A 19,686-nucleotide genomic window follows, 5' to 3' on the forward strand; every position below is an offset into this window, starting at 1 on the left:
ATTCAGTTTTTATGCATGATCTCCTACATTGTTGACATTTCAATTAATGCCTGCTTGCGTATGGTTTTATAAAATGACCTTTGTCTAACTTTGATTTTTCTGTAAAGAGACTGCAGCTTGACGATAATGTCAACAATAAAGTAAAATGTTTGAACCCGGGAGTATTGTTACATGTTTGTAGATGTAGATCGTCCAGGTTAGTAGAGTCCTGTTTTTGTTGTTGTTGACTGACGTTTCGAAAACCTTCGCGGTAGTCATCTTCATCAATGTCAACAATTTTGGAGATCATGCAGGAAAACTAAACTTCATCAATTAAAGATGACAATTGAAAAGCAATAATGAAGGCAAATCAACAGCAGAAACGACTTTTGTGTCAGACAATAATTTTACAGGTACAACGAAATAATTTTATTGACTTTTATCTTGTCACACAAACATAGAAAAGGCAAACTAGTTTTTGTTATTGCAACTAAGGTTATGTTTTGTTAAAACGTCATGTAATCATAATTTTCATGCAAATGTATTATCTGGAGAATGGTTTTAATACTGTACGTGGCACGTTTTTTGTTACTATTTTACACTTAAAGCAAGTTGTTAGTAATTTAATCAATTTTATCTTGCACTAAAAGCATTTTTTGATACATTTTAATTATTGCGTTTTGATATACAAATGATCGATGTATTAAGTTGTTAAAAGAGACAAAATCAGCCGAATTGTTATTTTTCTTACATGAATATATGCGTCTTCATGCATGTGAGAAATGTAAATTTATAATAAAGCAATGGTACCTTTGCCATATGTTTTTCTAGCAAAAATAAAAATTTGGCTGTCTTTGTCACTGATTGTTAAAAAGTAAATCGTAAACTCCACTAGAAAATGATTTCATGATTGACTTTCATCATCGTTATAACAATTTAACCATTGAAATTGAAAACTCCAAACCATGTGTTGTTGTAGATACAGGAAAAGTTAACAAAAGTTAGAGAATGTTTTGCAATATAGAAAGAAAGAAAACAAACGATAATGTTGCACATGGAAGGATGTTTAAAGACACGTTTTTCACTTTCAATGAAAAATCGATGTCTGAGATTGTTAACGTTTGAGCAAATTCACTTTCAAGGATCTCAATGAATATTATGAAATTTCATCAAAAAGAATAAGTGACGAATTAGACTCATTTCAAATCAGTAAAGAAAAATTTCAGTCAGTTTCAAATACATTAGCAGTTGCTAAAGAACCTCTTCCTTGGGAATTAGTTGAGGACATACTTAGGCAATAAGGTGAGGAGGACATAATAATGTTAGTCAAAAGATACGTTTGTTAACGCTGTTGTCAACTTTTTTGTTTGATAATTGGAAAACAGCGAAACAATTGATTGAAATCTTGGACACAGTGTGCTTTGTTTCATTCTGTCTCAATCAAAAAGTGATTTAACTGTTCTCTTTAGTCTCAGTTAAGAATTGTTAACAAACAAAAAAAAACATTAAAGGACTTATTCCATAGAACAAAACTCTTAGCCCGAATCGGTTTAAATGTTTGTAGAAGAATTTGTAAAAATATGTTGTATAAATCATTAAAATAGTGGTATTTCGTTTGATTACTGTTAGAAGGTTTTGAGTTAAGCTTGGCACGAACGTATTCAATTCTTGCACAATTGAGTAGGCCAAATAATTATAAATTTTAACAATAAGCATGGGCAGCGCAGTGTATTGTGGCTCGTAAAGATCTTGACTTGATTTATTTTGAAGAAGGTAGAGCATTTTTGAAAACCAAGCTTATGTATATGCGGTTAGGCAAGTTAATGTGTATTGTTAAAATTTGTAGTTAAAGAGGCTCTTATCTATGACATTACAATCTAAATAATTTTAAATTCACTCTATTATTCATTCTGCACTTTACACTGTCTTTTACAACTATACATTCTCTGGTATGAATGCTGAAATAAATTTAAACGAGAAGTATTAAAGCAATTACATAGAAAACCAAGTCAAGTTCACCAATAAATATGAAGAAACATGTAAAAAAGTAAATTCTACAATAGAAATCGACTTCATAATGGACATTCAATTTTGTGATAAACAAGTGTCCATTGATTCTAAACGCTCCAAACTATGGTTATTGTACGAACAAGAAAAGTTAACAAAAGCTATAAAGACTTTTGCAAATATAAAGAAAGAACAAAAGCTACAGTGCTGCATGTGAAAGGATGTTCGAGGATACATCTATGACTTTTACTGAGAAATTTTAAATCAAGAATTTTGCTTTGTGAACACCTGTGCTTTGTGAATCACTCGCATCATTTATGGGCTGCGACAAAAGAGAACTTAGTATTGTTGGACAAGCGAAGCCCGTGAACTTAATTAAAGTGTATTTGTATTAAAAAGTGTTAAACAATTAAAAGAACATCATTCATTCAAAGATAAGTGAGCATACTGGAAATGGATGTCCAACGAGATTTGATATTTATTAATTTATAGCATATTGAAAATTTTCACTGTCTAAATTCAAACCAAAGGAATGACTAATTTATCTACTAAAGCAGTATTTTATATTTTTCACAAACCATGAAGTTTCATCTGCTAGCAGAACTGGAAGACAAAGGCTCTGTAATTTTACTGTGATATTGGTTATTGACTTTGTTGACAACACTTTTAAAACGTGAAAGTGAAAAAATGGTCATCCATGCAACCGTTTTCAAGGGAATTTCAAATGTTGTTAAAAAACTGTAAACAATTAAAGTGACTGAACATTTGTGAGAGAGAATAGAAGAATGTCGCATGATTACAAAGGTCTTGTAGCCAATGGGCTATCGTTCACCATTTTTGCCGATGCCTCAACCTGGAGTGACAGTTTCATGTCTACTTTGCTTCATATAAATAGTATGTCTAGACTACAGCAACATCAATATGTAAAAGTAACGTCAATCTACAACGACGAGAAGTATACGACACTTTGAAGGTTTTTCTCAGGAACTTAAGTTATTTAAGGATTTTTCAATTGTTGTTTTCGAAATTTTCCATGGTTTTCTTTATATATGTCGTCAATAAATGTAGTGTAGCCAGTTCACTCATTAAGTTTTGTTGTGCAAATTTAAAAATTGGAAATTAACGTATTCTAGAGAAATGAATTACGATGATGCTCAAAAATTTGCATAGCAGGACTAACACGAGTGGGCTAGTTGCATTATTCGTCAATGATTTATTGTTGTATGGAACTATGTATATGTGATATTACTGTCCATTTGAAGAAAATGAATTGTTCATTTTGTAGGACAAAAACAGGCAGTTGATATGTGTGTCAAAAATTTTGCAAAAACATACAATGAAATAATTTTAGTTGATTTTATTAACAAGCATTTGCATGACTTTTATTATATTTGCACTGTATTATAGAATGTAGTCGTAAAGAAATTGTTTTGTTGAAAAATTTTTGCGTTTTGTGTGTGTGTTTGAATTATGTGACTCCAGTAATCTCTGATCTAAAATGCTGCTATAAATTATTTCATATTTATCACTAGCGACAGTTAAACCAAAAGACGTTTAATAAAGAAGAAAATGATCTTATTTTTATCGACATCGAATTTTTGGCATTTTTCTAGATAGGACTGAGCCTTTTTTTTTGCGAAATATGAATCTTTGTCAAATGTTTCCAACAAAAACAATATAAAGATTTTGTTTTTATACACAAGATAGAAAACAATAAAATTTGAGTGCACGCTCCATATTAACTAAGGGAAATATAATAGCTCAATCCTTCCTCCCTAACTTTTTTAAAGATGTAAAATTGTACAGTTGCAGATAATAGGTAGCTTTGTGTTATTCGCTCATTGTGTAAAGCTTCTACTGTAGTCCTTTCTTTTTGTAATCAAGTTAGTCTATGCTTGTGGTTACTAGTTCGAGCAGGTTTGGTTCTGCTGGTCTAATGGTTTGCGCTGGTAAAGATATTTTCACTCTTTTTGCAGTCTGTAGTGGTGAAGGTCTCTACCATCCTTGTTCTTTTGTCGTTTCTGGAAGTGGTTTTTGGGGCCATGGATTGCTGCTTATTGGTGAGATTTGGTTGAGATAGTTTTATCAGGTGTATATTTGGTCATCATGAACAGTTCATTAACATTAGTGTATATGGGTTATTGTTCTTTAACTGATGTTAAATAGTGAAAACATTTCTGCTCTTCTAGTGATTCTTTAAATCTGTAAACTTTGTTATGATGTGGATCGCGTTGCAGAACTTTGATGATGATGATCCCAATTTTAATCCATTCTGTGGTAGGTGGCCCTGTTTGGTTTTTATATCTAATATCCTATGCTTTTAGTGTGTTTTTGGAGCGTTAAGGAAGGTGAGCTTCTCGAGTGTACATATGGCAGTTTTAAAGCCTGATCTAAAGTGTGAGTGTACAATAACTTATGTTTTTTTTATAGTGTTGCTCATAATTTTTTTAGTCAAGCCTTAAAATAAACAAATCTTACTCCCCACGTTTAATTCTTTCAAGTGTTGCGTTAAGTTTTTTCTTAGGTGTTACATTAGTTGTTACCAACTAGGTTGATAGAGTTTTTCTTCTTTAATTGACGTAGTAGTACTTGTAGTTTTGCTTCACGGGAAATCGTAGTGTCATGAGGAAGTGGTTGATATTATATGTATTGCTAATGATGGTGTGGGATGAATTAGTGTATACCTGACGGTCTAAAATGACAACATCATTGCCCTTGTCAGGTTTAAGGACAAAGACATTATCATTGTTTCGAATGTTGCGTAGAATGTTGTGTTTCTTTAGGTCTTTAGGTGTTGTGCGGTAAGACGATACGTATTTCTTTAGATCTTTAGGTGTTGTGCGTTAGGACGATACGTATTTCTTTAGATCTTTGGGTGTTTTTTGGTAGGATAATACGTATTTCTTTAGATCTTTAGGTGTTGTGCGGAACGACGATACGTGTTTCTTTAGATCTTTAGGTGTTGTGCGGTAGGGCGATACGTATTTCTTTAGATCTTTAGGTGTTGTGCGGTAGGACGATACGTATTTCTTTAGATCTTTAGGTGTTGTGCGTTGGGACAATACGTATTTCTTTAGATCTTTAGGTGTTGTGCGGTCGGACGATACGTATTTCTTTAGATCTTTAGGTGTTGTGCGGTAGGACGATTCGTATTTCTTTAGATCTTTAGGTATTGTGCGTTAGGACGATACGTATTTCTTTAGATCTTTAGGTATTGTGTGGTAGGACGATACGTATTTCTTTAGATCTTTAGGTGTTGTGCGGTAGGACGATACGCGTTTCTTTAGATCTTTAGGTGTTGTGCGTTAGTACGATACGTATTTCTTTAGATCTTTAGGTGTTGTGGGGTAGGAAAATACGTATTTCTTTAGATATTTAGGTGTTATGCCGTAGGACGATACGTATTTCTTTTGGTCTTTAGGTGTTGTGCGGTAGGACGATACTTATTTCTTTAGTTCTTTAGGTGTTGTGCGGTATGATGATACGTTTGTGTGTGCCTAATGTTCAAGTTCCGTTTTAAGTTTGAGTAGTCTTTTGCTTGATGAGTTTATTTCATAATGTATAGTGAATTCATGCGAATGTTGCCAGAATATCAGAGGAGTGGAGTTTTCGACGTTTGATGCTGAAATTAAGACCGTTTTTTAAAGTATCAAGTTCGTCTAAACTCAGTTTTACCGATGATAAACTTTTGACAGTGTCTTTATATGTTTTTGGTTAAATTATTGAGTTTATCACGGTGTGTCGAAAATATTTTGTTACACTCTTCGTCGACATTCTTCTTGAGGGCTTTATTCAAGATGTGCCAATCTATTTAGCTCAGAACGGTTTTAAGTTCCTCCGTTTTATTCATCAAGTCCTCATCAATTTTCCTTAGCTCTTTATATCTTTTGCTATAGCGCTTCGTAGTAAACGTTTCCGAATATTGTATGTTTCTAATTATATTTTGTCACTCCTTGCAGTCGCCATATTGTAAAAGCACAAAGCGTTCTGGGTCAAAAAATCGATTTCTCGACACCGCAATGAGCGAGACCACAGCCGAAACCTCTACGTGCCCTTCCAGAGCACGAGTAATGGAGACGATTTATTAAAAATATAAATGAAAAAAAAAACACGGAAAGGGTTACACTGTTATTTGGGAGAGATTCTTGCATGGATCTGTTGCATACCACTGTTAGTTGGGAGAGATTCTTGCATGGATCAGTTGCATACCACTGTTAGTTGGGAGAGATTCTTGCATAAATAACTTTTAAAACATGTTGATGACAACATTTTACAGCTATCAAGATTAATTAATGTCAAATTGATTCGCATTGTTTTATCCATGTTGGATAGTTGAGGTTGGTAGAAAGTTTTGATAGGCCTTAAATTTTGATTCCTGCACAATATCTACCATACATTAATTACACTTCATTTTTGCTACACATATAGTGTGTAAAAAAAGAAGTGGATATTTTGTGTTCTATACAAGAAAGAAAGGTGCTCCTTCCATTGACTTGTTTGTGCTTGCATAACAATCAGAAATGATTGAGTACTTGATTGTTTGCATTTCCCACTGTTAAAAAGGTTTCGCTGCCATTTCAAACAAAAGCAAATGAACAGCAGGTTTTTGCTGTGTTGTATCATGTATAGAGAATCATCAATTGTATGGAATTCTCACTCGTGGAATAATGTATTTCACATTGTAATTTCATTTTACTTAATTAATGCTGCATTTTATGAAATAATAAAAATATCATTGAAAAGTCAGAAACAAAAAGCTGCTTTTTCTTGTTATATTCAAAATTAAACTATAACTGCAAAACACAATGTTAGATGCATGATTACCTATAAATGTTTGATTTACTTTTTTATACATTTTGTAGAAGCTATAACCAGTCCATTCCATCAGCGGTTTTGAGTTGGTTAAATGCAGCAAACTTGCTATTAATAACGAATTGAATACATACTTTTAATCTTACTTAAATGTGCTCTAAGATGCAATGATAATATTTGTAAAACCCCTTAATAGGTGAAAAACATTGAAATTTTGCCATGTTGGTTGCTATTTGCATCAACAAGTAAAGTCTAAACAAGTTTCATAAGAATGAGAAATATACTACGATTACTTTCAGCATATATTAATTTTAGTGGATTGGATGAAAGGTTATGGCATTATCCACTGAATTAACTAGTTAACTTGACTTGACTTAACTTATCTTGTTGACTTATCCACTTACTAAACTTGTTCAATTCCAGTATGTTAGTGCCAGAAGCATGTGAGCCATGTTATTGTTTGAAACCCAAACTGTGAGTGCATCTGTGGTGTTTTGCTGGAAATATTCACAGCAATTGATTATTTCCAGCAATATATCTCAATAATTTGTTTATCAAATACTGTATTTCAACCATTTCGCCCTCTACAAGGCTTATTGTATTTTGTTAGTTTGAAGGAGGGACTAAAATGAGAATAGGGGCTGAATAAATTTTTACTGTTGGTTAAATAAAATTACGGGGGCTAAATTAATTTTCACTTTTGATACAACGGCAGCATATAACTCAATATTGATTTCTATTTACCAAAATATCCAATCATCAGTGGCTCAGCTAGCATCAGTAACTGGGGGAAGGGGGATATTCATATATACATTTTACAATCTGCAGTAAACAGTTGATTTCAAAGCAACTTAGTTTAGCCCTCTCAATTATTGAGCTGGATATGCCATTGCTAATCGCGCAATTTTGCTTCAATTCTCATTGATTCTGAATTCCGACTATTTATTTTAGATGAAATTTCCCAAGGATATTGAAGTATTATCTAAACCTATCACCCACTGAATGGCAAAATCATTCATCTGACAAAGCATTAGCTCTTCAAAACAAAAAAAGGAGTTAACTGGTCTCCTCCTCTCCAAGTTAAGCTTCATTTAAGTTTTGTTCAAAGCCAACACCTCAAGTAAAAATTTAATTTATCCTGAGAGGAAGACCTCCTCATTTAGACTGATGAAGGTATTGCATTCTTAACAGATTTTATCAAGGTATTTGCTTCAAGTTATAAAAAGAGACAAAACTGAGGCCATCTATAAAAGCAAGTGCTTTTCCCAAGGGCAAATGCTACCCAAAACTTGATGCACTTGATCTCTATTTGTTAGAGATTAGAAAAGGGATGAATTTACATTTCTCTGTAGGTTCTAATAACATTATAATAAGCTCGACAGGTTTTTACGATGCCTTTTTATGATGTTGATCGGTTGTGAGCAAATTCAATGATTGATTATGAAATATCAACCCACTACCCACCACTAGCAGTTAGGTATTTGGGGACAGGGTACTTTCCATGGAGAGAAATGAATGACACAATACAATGACGTAAAAAACCAGATTAAAACTCGTAATAAAGAGAATAAGAGTTTTGTGCCATTGGCACTTTAAGAGCAAACATATTTTGACTTAACTATACGTCATCTTAAGTAAGAAACATTAATTACAGCATGAAATATGTACAGGTAGACTCATGATGACTGTGTTAATAAAATATTCAAACATTCGAGCTGAGTCAGCTGACTATGGTGTCCCATCGTTATGATTTACAACCTTTCAACAAATTATACATAGATACAAAAGAAGTATATGCGTTCGAAACAAGGAAATTTATAAATTAATAAAAGTAAAATAAATCTAATACAAAAGCTAAAAAAAAATTATATTTCGAGTTAAAGTTTGAGTTTTAGATTTCATTTTGAATTTTCAAAGTTTACAACTGGAGAGACTTTGCACGATGTTCTTTACACTCGTTACTTTATGTACATAAGTTAGAACACAGTTGAGAAGTTGAAGCTGTATTTCAACCAAAAAAAAACAAAGAATAAGCAGAACTTCTTGGATACCATTTCAGTATGAACTAAAAAATAAGTGAAAAACACGGACTTACTAACAGAGTTCTTTTTTACGATGCAAGGCTCTTTGCGATGAAGATGTCTTGCAAAGACGGAAAGCGAACGGAAAAGATATGAGAAAAAGAGACCCATTCGGAATTCTCACTTCTCTAGCCGGCTCGACTTAAATGAAGTAGAAAGACAGGAGGGAAAATATATCGATGCTTCTCTCTGATTTAGATAACCCTATTCCAATTGTGCTCATAATAATAGTACTTACCTAATCATGATGAAACCACTTGATACCATTTTGCTAAAGTAATCTCTACTTTGTCTCATAAATGTACGAATTTTCATTAAGAAGATGGGATTTATGATGGAACCTTTTCTTTCCATTTACATATAGCAAGATATCTTTAGTGGAAAATTGATGTTCCCAAAGAAATATGGATTTCTAATTCAAACCCCAAAGATTGTAGGTCAATGGTAGTTGGAATTCTTACAAAACAAGAAAGATTGGATTGTTGATTTCCATACCGCATGTATAGAGCAGCAGCTCATCAAAAATAAAGCAACTTACTTGACCTTGCATTGTACTCGGCTCAACTCGGCCCACTCAGTAACTCAACCCATTCCAACGCGTATGCATTGGCAAAGCACCCGTGAGAGTGCTACAGCTTAATCTTCATGAACCCATTTGTTCGAAGAAATATAGGAAAAGCCGTGATCATCGATAATACGGTATTGATAAATGTCTTTACTGGACCATTCCACCCCTAAAGTATTATATTGTCCATCTCACACCGAAGCAAATTATGAAATTTACTTTCATATTGATGCAGGCAATGTACATAAATAAGCATGATAGGCGATATGAATAACGACAAAAACGAATCACATAGCGTTTTCAAGTTCTTCATTCTTAGCAACAGTGGCAGAAACTAGGGCGCGAGCCCTCCCTCTATTAAAATTTTGCACGAAATACCACAAATTAGACTTTTAAACGTATTTGTCATATTAAATAATGACTATTTGATACACTTCTGTATCATACACGTCCCAGCATACACTTTAAGCCCTCTTTACTTTTGTAAATATGAGAATCCTTCTATAACCTCTCTAGAAATTTCGCGTTGTAAGAACGAGCCCCTCACACTCCCTTCAATATTACAAAAAGTGTACACCACTGCTTTTCAACAATATCTTCCTTTATACACGACTAGGTACTGAAATAAGTGCTCCTATTTTCTGAATTCTAATGAATTCGACATTTCACTATTAAGTTATTTGTGTATGGTGTATTAGTAAGTGGTAGCAGTGTGCACTGTATACCATCAGTGGTATATGCCATAGAGACAAATGCATATAAAACTCAAAACTCGAGAAACACATGCGCATTTAAGTATTGGTTAACCATTACTTATTTACTCGTTTGAGCGCCGCAGCGCTTTTAATATTTTTGGAGCTTTAGATGCAGTGCTCATTCGGGGGTGGCAATCTTTCAATTGTACGTTATGGGCTATAAGAAGAATGTTTTACTACAAATAAACTCACAATATTTTCACAAGAAAATAAAATTTCTTAGGTGGATTCAAGATTTTTGTATTCGCATCCTCAACAATTTTGATGCTGTGTCTATTAAACGTGCATTTAAAGATAATAAGTGCGGCGCGCTCAATGGTTATTATCGTCAGTAATGTATTGTTTAAGAGGTTTCAGTGATGTTGTAGGGTTAAGAATTCAAAATTTAAAGGCAAATTTTCGATGAGTAAAAGTAATTTAACAACTATGTATAAGATTTATGGAATGTATGTTTGAAACATTTACTGTGACCTGTGTTGTCAATTTTAAGTACGAAGAGGTTTTTTACACCTAAAATGCATCTACACAATTTAAATTGCTCTGCATTTAAATCAAGTTATCTTATATTCTTAAGAGAACTCATGACTTTTGTTTTCCTAGAGTCTCTAGTGCACCTTGAGAGGAAGATCATAGATTGGGGGAAATGTATCATTTATTTTAAGTCATGTGATTACAAATAAGCCAATCAATTTTAACTTTCACAGCACGTATATACCAAGTATTTCTTCAGCTAGTCTGTCTTCATTGGATCTAGTGATTGGATTGTTTCAATTTTTACATTGCATATGCTGGACATTGAAGCTTATTTCTTTTGGGAAAAGGAAAGCGCTCCCTGTATTGTCACTTTTTGGGGGACGTTATCAATAACAAATATATATACCTAAAGAACCGCTCACATGGTGACATCATCAGTTACAAATGCGACTACACTGTATGAACATAAACTCTTATCAATTATTGTTTTTTTATTAATCAGTTATACTATATTTTGAAGGAATGTATGACATTTATTGTATTTATTGTTTTCAGTAAGCACCCTGAACACTATGTGATTATATTTTATTGTATTGTTAGTTTCAAATGTTAAATTTCAAGAGTGGAAAAAACATGATATGGCCGACTGGTGCAGAGTTTTGGAATAAATATTTATGTGTACATGATTATGAATATATATATCAAGAAAATATTTTCCTGAATTATAAAATAATGGCCATTGGTTTATTAATTCTACAGTCTTTGATTATACAGTAATTTTGCATTTCCTTCTTCATCTTTCTTAAATCCCCCTATCAACTGATCATCTTTGATGCTAGCCCAAGACATTAGGGGAGTAGAAAATGCTTTTCCAAAAAAATCCGTTTTTGTCAATCGCAATAGCTCCTCCATGTCCCTTCAGTTTTACTTTAAGTAATTTTACAGCTTCTTCCGTTGCTTCCTTTTGTAAAAAATATACAATCTCTCGTAAATTCTGTCATACATATGTACAGTTACATTTAAGTCAATAAAATTGCGTGACATTGCGTGAAAATAAAATTGTGTGACATGTACACTTACATTTAAGATTATAAAATTGAAATAGATCTAGTTTGCACAGTTCCAAATGTAAATCACATAATTTTGTCAACATCATTAGCGTTTGGAATTTACTGTGTAATGCTTCAATGCTAACCCGTAAGTCCCAACAATTTCTGAACGTAGAAATAAATTATCGATTTTTCACCCTACCTGGGCATTTTTTTCAATTTTCCATTTCAATGACAACTTGACGTGCTAGAGTTAATTTTATCAACTTCTCTCCATGACCAGTTGTTGCAGCTTCTCCTTTATCATTTGCATATCCACCACAACCAACTAATGCAGCATCACCAACACGACCTTTACCTTTCCCTGCGATACCTCCTATATTGATATTTGGAGAGGGGACTCCTTTTCCTTTATACATGTTATAATTGATAACAACAATAGATTTGAAAGGATGTCATTTACATATTAATATGTTGATTTTTCTTCACCTATGAACACATCAAAGCATGCTACATGTCTTATTTATTCATTACCTTTTGATGTGGCACACGCCAAGTTGCCATTTTTATCAATTGCAACAGCACATGCAGTATCTGCATTATCGCTATTTTCATTGTCCCAATCAGGAATAGGTTTTCCCTCATAGAAAAAGTCGACGTAGTCATTAAAACGCTCGTGAGAAATATGCTTTCGCATTTTGTCTTCTGTTATTAATTCATTCGGTTCGCAACAAGGAAAATTGATACTTATTGCAAAATCTAACGCACCATAACCACTAAGGGCACAGTGTGGTGTTTCTTCCAAAACGTTTCTTGAAAGGCAAACTGGATTTTTAAAATATCGGCCTGAGATTACTGCACCTACAGCACATAGGAAAAATTAAGAAGCTTTCTTGTTTGATAGCCCATGCTAAAGACATTACCTGGCTTTGTTGTACTTGTTGTATTCAAAGTTTTTTTATCTATCATACACTGTCTTATCATAAGCCTTCTTGACATGGGCAATTCCCAATTAATATGTCAAAAATTGTAACCTGTATCTAAGGTGTGTCCCTCCATAATAATCGCATCACATTCAACTTCCCTGCTGGCATTCACATAAGATCCACGACCTGCCTCAAATAACTCACAATTCTCCATAACACTAACTGATTTTTCAACAGCTTCAACAGCATTGCCACCATTTTAAGATAACAGAAAAGTTTGTTGAAAATCAATACAATTAACTTATATTGCTGCTAGGAACAGGGGAAATTCTTGAAGAGTTTTTTTATCCTTCACACTATATTTCATACACATACCTTCAAAATACAATAACCTGCCTTTGCTGCGTCTTTTATTGTGTTTATATACTCATCTTCACTCAAAAGAGGATGTTTAAACCTGCTTTTGGCTCCTCCAGTGATAATAATACCAACTCCGTGATTTTCGTCTTCAAATATAAACGATCGTATGTTTATTATTTATGAGGAATTTCTTCATTATTTTCCTATGTAGCTACCTGCCATGTATTGTGCCATAACTTTGCATACGATATGAGTAAATCCTCCGGAATTGAAACACTACTCCAAACTTAGAGGAAAATATCGTTTAGACTATTCAGTTGCAGGCAAAAACAGCATATTTAATATGTAGCAGGGGCGGATCTAGGATTTTTCAAAACATCAGTCATAAAATGTCGGAGGCCTCAGCACCTGGGGGGGGGGGTTCTGAGACATTCTCCCCTGAGAAATTTTAAATTCAGAGCCTTGAAAATTCCATTTTCAGCGCTTTAGACCAATATAAAATGTATTTTGTGGGCATCGTTCTTGCATAAAAACAACACATTATGCTTACGTCTTTTTTGAAAAAAAAATAGAGTGAACAATACTTGAATGTTTTGCCAAATACTTAGGCTCATTTTCATGCCAAATATATGGCTCATTAACATGTCTAGGAACGTAAAATTTATTTTACAATAATGCTATTCAAAAACAGATATAGTCTATAAAAATTTCTACCAAGTTGTCAGGCATAGTCCCCCCTAGAGACCCCCATTCAAACCTCTATGTAATGAGTTAAGTTAGAAATTTGGTACTACAAGTGGCAGTTCATAGATATAGAAAAGCTCAGACTTCAAACCATGCAAGTTTATTGTAACCCTTTACCAAACTCCACATACAGTGCCAGCAAATTCACATTTTGAGAAAAAACTCAAAATTTTTTTCTGCCAAAGATTAAGCAAAAATTATCTGAGTGAAAATTTGCAATTAAGAACAGCTTAATGCCATTAATGTTTATTAGGCATTTCACTAGACTATTATCTTCTGTAAGTATATGCAAGGTGTGCTATATAGCAATTACTAGTAGCATTGTATTTGCAAATACAAACAGAATGTAACCAACATGTCTTTAATTATATAATTACATGAATGTTAAAATTGGTTCATGTGTCATGCTTACTGGTTATGATAAATATCTTTTCATATAATCAAAGCTTGTTTAAATGTAAATCTGCAATAAGTTAGTTTAGAAATTAGAATGATCAACAGAAAAATTTCCTAGTGATCATGAAAAATACTTTGCTGTTTTGCTAAATTTCAAGGTTTATCTGCATACATAGGAAGACATTTTTACGTTATGGAAAATGCTTTTCATACATCAATAGCCCTTTGTAATTTATGGCAAACAATCTGTTATGAGCCGTAGATCAACACAACTTGACATCTCTACATGAGGCGTTCAGTTAGAAAAGGGACAATGTGTGACATGGGACAACATTTTATGTATGTGAAATACTCAGGTTTAATACCACTCCAGTCAAATTGTCAAAATAAAAAGCTTCATGGATTAGAAAAGACTCAAATCACAGGTTATAGTAAACAGCTTTTCATGTAATCAATGTTAGTTTTCTCAAATCTTAAACAATGTCTAGTATAACTGTCCAATGATTGAATGATCAATGATCATGAACTGAAAAGCACCAAACATTTGTTTATGATAAAGTAAATAATAGTGTGGCGCCTTATGGTACAGATTTTTTGTCCATTGAAATATATTTGCAGGAATGTAGGATTTCGCTGACATATAACGGCCACGATTCCCCAAGCAATAAAGAAATCATAGCTAAAAGTCCTTCGCCAACAACAATTTTAGAAGCATCAATCTGCTTACCATACGCCATATTGACATAAATCGCATCACACACTCGCATAAATTGACTTTGATATATTACATTCATGCATACACTTCACTTGTCCTTTACTTACGATTTTGGATGTAAATTTCTGCTGATAAAACTCAAAACAATGTTGGTTTTTTCTTGAACATCAATGACTGAAATGTCGCTCGTGAGATCGTCTTTGCCAAGCATTTACAATTTATTCATAAATTTTTCACCCTCTTGAAAAAATTCACAGTTTGGGCAGCAGCATTTATGTCAATATATGTATTTGTAAAAGATTTCCATAAATTCCATCGGATTGTAGTTTAGTTTCTATAATGCTTATAAAACTACTATCAAACGATCAAACATTCAATTCAGACAGTGAGCTTGACTATGTTAGTTTATATGTTTGTAAATGATGATCGTCCAGGCTAATAAAGTCCTGAGAAGGACTGTTTTTGTTCAAACCATTTACTTTATTACGATCATTTGGACGACAGAGCGAACAACTTGCTGACGACTACATACGTTTTGCAAGCAACGTCAGACGCATACCCCAACAACTCTGGTTCAACCACCGCTGCAAGGATTTTGGTCTCGTTCCGGCAGGACTTAGAATTAAGTCCCCGTTGAACACACAAGAGGCTATTCAGATTTTCAAATCCACCAGCAGACGACTGATACGAGCACGGATTAACGACTGTCACAGATGAATCAACTATTACATCAAACAACAAGAACAAAGACTGAACAAACTGAAGGAACTCATACCAACGACAGTAAGTGATACTTTACTTTCTACGATACAAACTATTGCAGAGAAACGAGCAAACAAGACAGAGACACAACACCAATTCAAACAACAACAAAAACTTGAACTTTTAAAACAAACTAAAACACGTACAAGACATAAACATGACGATAGCTGGGTGAGGAATATTTCTTCCCGCTCATTAGACGAAACTGAAACGCAACTACTATCTTACGGACTAAAACATTCCATAACACCTAGACAAATCCCGACTGAGACGATAGTATCAAGTGTCAAAGCTGTCCTAGCGTATCAAAGAGACTTGTCAGAGACAACCAAAGACGAGATCAGAAGCAGGATAGCCTCCACTTTACAATCGTCCTCTATACGTGACAACAACTTGACAAAAGACGAACAACAAGCACTCAAACGACTAAAACACGACAACAACATCGTCATTTTACCAGCAGACAAAGGACGGAATGATTACTTTAACAAAATGGACACCCTTGTTAACGACAGACAAACGTACGAACAACTCAAACGAGACCCAACACCATCACTAGTACGCAAACTTAACAGCAAGATCTTCTCTATGAGAAAATCTAACATTATATCTGAACGTATCTACTATCGACTCAGATGTTCAGTACCACGACCACCCAGACTATACGGACTACCAAAACTTCACAAACCACAAATACCCATGCGACAAATTGTATCATTTTGTGGTTCGCCTACTTACGAACTTTCAAAGTACTTGACTAACATACTGCAACAACTTACAAACAAATCGAAACACAAGCTACAATCCACTGAAACTTTCATTAAAAAAACTGTGCACTATACAAATACCGGACAACTATATACTAGTGTCTTTTGATGTGAAATCACTGTTCACCAGTATTCCACTTAATCTGGCACTTACTTGTACGAAAATCCTTATTACAAACACCACGGACGTACTGCCATTACCGACAGAAGACATTATGGAGTTACTAGAGCTCTGCCTCACCTCGACTTACTTCCAATACAAAGGAACACACTACATACAATTACATGGGACAGCAATGGGCTCGCCCGTTTCTGTTGCAGTTGCTGAAATTGTAATGCAATCTATAGAGGAACGGGCGCTCTTGACTTACAAACATGCACTACCTTTTTGGTTTCGCTACGTAGATGACTCAATCACAGCACTACATGCAGACGAGATTGATGACTTCCATACTCACATCAACAAACAGAACAGCCAAATACAATTTACCAAAGATGTCGAAGAAAACGGAACTCTTCCTTTTCTCGACTGTTTGGTAAAACATGACAATCAAAAACTAGGAACAACAGTTTATCGCAAGCCAACACATACTGACCGACTACTAGACCAACCATCTTACAACCCTACATCACACAAAGCCACCACAATCAGAACATTAACAAGACGTGCACAAATCATATGTGATTCACCGGACGCTCTACAAAACAAAAACAACTATCTCAAACGTGTTTTTGACAAAAATAACTATAACTCTAACTTTATCAAACGCAACACTTACAAACCCAACGAACCCAACGAAACGAACAACCCAGTGACAACAGCAACGATACCTTACATCAAAGGTACATCTCGCGTATCTTACGATCATACCACATACGTGTCGCACATAAACCAATCACAACGTTACGAAAAGTACTAACGAACATAAAGGACAAAGAACAACCCAACGAACGACAAGGTGCAGTTTACAAAATAAACTGCTCCGACTGCCACGCCTCCTATATCGGGGAAACTGGCAGGAACTTAAACGTAAGACTTACTGAGCACAAACGAGCTACTAAGAAACAAGACAAAACTAATCACATTGCCGAACATCACCGAATCACAAAGCACTCTGAACAGATCACAGCAATTACCGGCACCTTACAAACGACTTATTCACAATACAAACAAACGATCAACTAAAAACATTACACTTCAAACTAATTCACAATGACAATACACAATTGACACCCACACATTACAACTAAAATCGTCACACCTAAATCACACATCACAACTAAAAATAAAATATTTCACTTCACACTAATCCACAATGACAATACACATTTCCTGTACACACAATACAATGACGTAAGAACCAGATAACAAATACGGCTAACCTGACGTTTACTCCTCATTTGACTCTGAAGATGACTGCCGCTAAGGTTGTCGAAACGTTAGTCAACAACAACAAAGACAGTCTTCTCAGGACTTTATTAACCTGGACGATCATCATTTACAAACATATAACGATACTCCCGGGCTCAAACCATTTACTTTATGTTAGTTTATTTGGCTATCAGTCGAAATCGGTCAAACCAATCATACTAAGACAAAAATTTGAACGAGCCAATTACACGATAGCAATTGGACTCCCTTATAAATCCGGCCACCCCGCTTATCGGTCGAGATTATTCCAGATCGTTTACTGATCTGGCTATTACCAATGGAATGACTTAAATAAGCGTTCTTGGACTCCGTCTCCGTTATCGGTCGAACCAGTCGAGACATCCCGCTTATCATTCAGCCAGTTAATATAATTCTAGATATGTTTTTATCTACTGATCAGTTTACGAAGGTGATATTTGTGTAAGTTTTCATATATAAAACAGAATTTTGACGATGAAATCGAAACGATTACCGAACGAAAATTTAATGATCAAAAAAATTCTAATCATTAAATTTGATAAATAATTTTTGAGTTATAAACATATGTCGCGTGACTCATTTGACATACCCTAGATACGCCCCTGATATAAAGTTATTATGTTGATGGGGAAGGCATTTTATGCATTGTTTAGATGAATTGCTTCAAATGAGTTTAGTGTTGTTGGGTTTTTTTGTTTTAAAGCGCGTCTATGTCGTAAACATCTTTACATCTCTTATTAATGCCATAGTATATAAGTTCTAAACAATATCAAATTGTTATTTTACAGTTAAGGTTAGTTTTTTTGCGTTTTTCGTACGACTATTCTATAAACTACTCTCTCATCATGGAATGTTTGGGTGTTAACGACAAGCGTCTTAGTTTAAAATTTTGCTTCATTTCCTTATGTTTTATTTAGCTGTTAGCGTTTATTATTCAGAGATAAAATTGAGTTTATAGTTGCAGGGTAACAATTTGGAGTAGAATTTTTATTTAACATATGGGCAAGAGCTCATCGTAACGACAAGTGCAACAGTTTTGTTTTAGCTCTGCTTTATGAGATTTATATTCTCCAAATATTCATATGCCCCCTTCCTTTATGTCTATAAAGCTCCTTTGATTTTGCCCATGTTATGTGACGTCTACGTAACATTACATTTACTTTGGAAGGATTAGCTGTCAGATGACTATATTTCTAATTGCTCATTTTTATTTATACACACTATTAAATGTTTTCTATATGGCGTGAAAAGAATGTTAGAAATCTGGTCTGAAACGATGCTTCGTAAAGTTAGTATTGATAATTTAGTTATACGTTCTTTGATAAAAAGACGACGATGACACGAAAAAAATCAAAGTTGACTTTGAATGCTTCAAGATTGAAATTATTTCTACAGTTATTATTTCCGTAATAAATAAATCAAGTCAGTAAATAATATTGTATTTTATCCATGCAATCATTAATTATTATGTCATAAACATAAATGAAAAGACAAAATCCTGCACACAAATACCTGTTCTGCACTTGTAGCAATAAAATGATTTCTTTAGTCTGTCGAGAGGTTATATGTAACTTCCTTGTTCCGACAAAATTCACTTGAAGCTTGTACCTGTTATTTTTTCTTCACTGGCTGCTCGTTAAATTTCCTCTCCTGCTGGTAGGGCTATCATGCTAATAACTTTCACTTTTAGAAAAGAAAGTCTTTATTCGAGGAATTCCAATTCAAACGATGCGTTATTTTGGATGAATTTAAAATATGCTAAAATTGATGAATTTATGCAATAAATAATCATATATCTTCCGTCTTTATAAAGTATATAGTGACAACATGTACGTATGTATTCACTTTTATTCTGTTTATGTTTGATAGTGATGATTACTATT

The 19,686-nt window shown here is 33.9% G+C and overlaps 1 protein-coding gene and 1 long non-coding RNA gene across 2 annotated transcripts; one reads left to right on the forward strand and one right to left on the reverse strand.

Moving 5' to 3' along the window:
• Window positions 1-3,837: 3,837 nt before the first annotated feature.
• LOC124450571 lies at window positions 3,838-6,077 on the forward strand. Its single transcript, XR_006950100.1, has 3 exons — window positions 3,838-4,046; window positions 4,176-4,263; window positions 5,946-6,077. It is a non-coding gene; the product is annotated as an uncharacterized LOC124450571 (long non-coding RNA).
• Window positions 6,078-11,149: 5,072 nt separating this feature from the next.
• LOC124450552 (isoaspartyl peptidase/L-asparaginase-like) lies at window positions 11,150-19,461 on the reverse strand. Its single transcript, XM_047001209.1, has 7 exons — window positions 19,316-19,461; window positions 13,224-13,294; window positions 13,024-13,154; window positions 12,757-12,907; window positions 12,257-12,583; window positions 11,925-12,098; window positions 11,150-11,634 (listed from the first exon to the last, which is right to left on the reverse strand). Exons 2-6 carry the CDS (start codon window positions 13,240-13,242, stop codon window positions 11,938-11,940), a joined length of 789 nt encoding a protein of 262 aa, XP_046857165.1. The 5' UTR covers window positions 13,243-13,294; window positions 19,316-19,461; the 3' UTR covers window positions 11,150-11,634; window positions 11,925-11,937.
• Between the last annotated feature and the right edge of the window lie 225 nt (window positions 19,462-19,686).

The sequence above is a fragment of the Xenia sp. Carnegie-2017 genome, unplaced genomic scaffold, assembly GCF_021976095.1.
Source record: "Xenia sp. Carnegie-2017 unplaced genomic scaffold, XeniaSp_v1 HiC_scaffold_24, whole genome shotgun sequence".
Taxonomy (NCBI): domain Eukaryota; kingdom Metazoa; phylum Cnidaria; class Anthozoa; order Malacalcyonacea; family Xeniidae; genus Xenia; species Xenia sp. Carnegie-2017.

Bases quoted from the DNA above. Each gene is read 5' to 3' on its own strand.
- LOC124450552 (XM_047001209.1), bottom strand. The intron at 12,908-13,023 runs GTATGTGTATGA...CTGTTATCTTAA, and splicing joins CAGGTTATTGTATTTTGAAG to AATGGTGGCAATGCTGTTGA. The intron at 12,584-12,756 runs GTTACAATTTTT...TATGTGCTGTAG, and splicing joins GGGACACACCTTAGATACAG to GTGCAGTAATCTCAGGCCGA.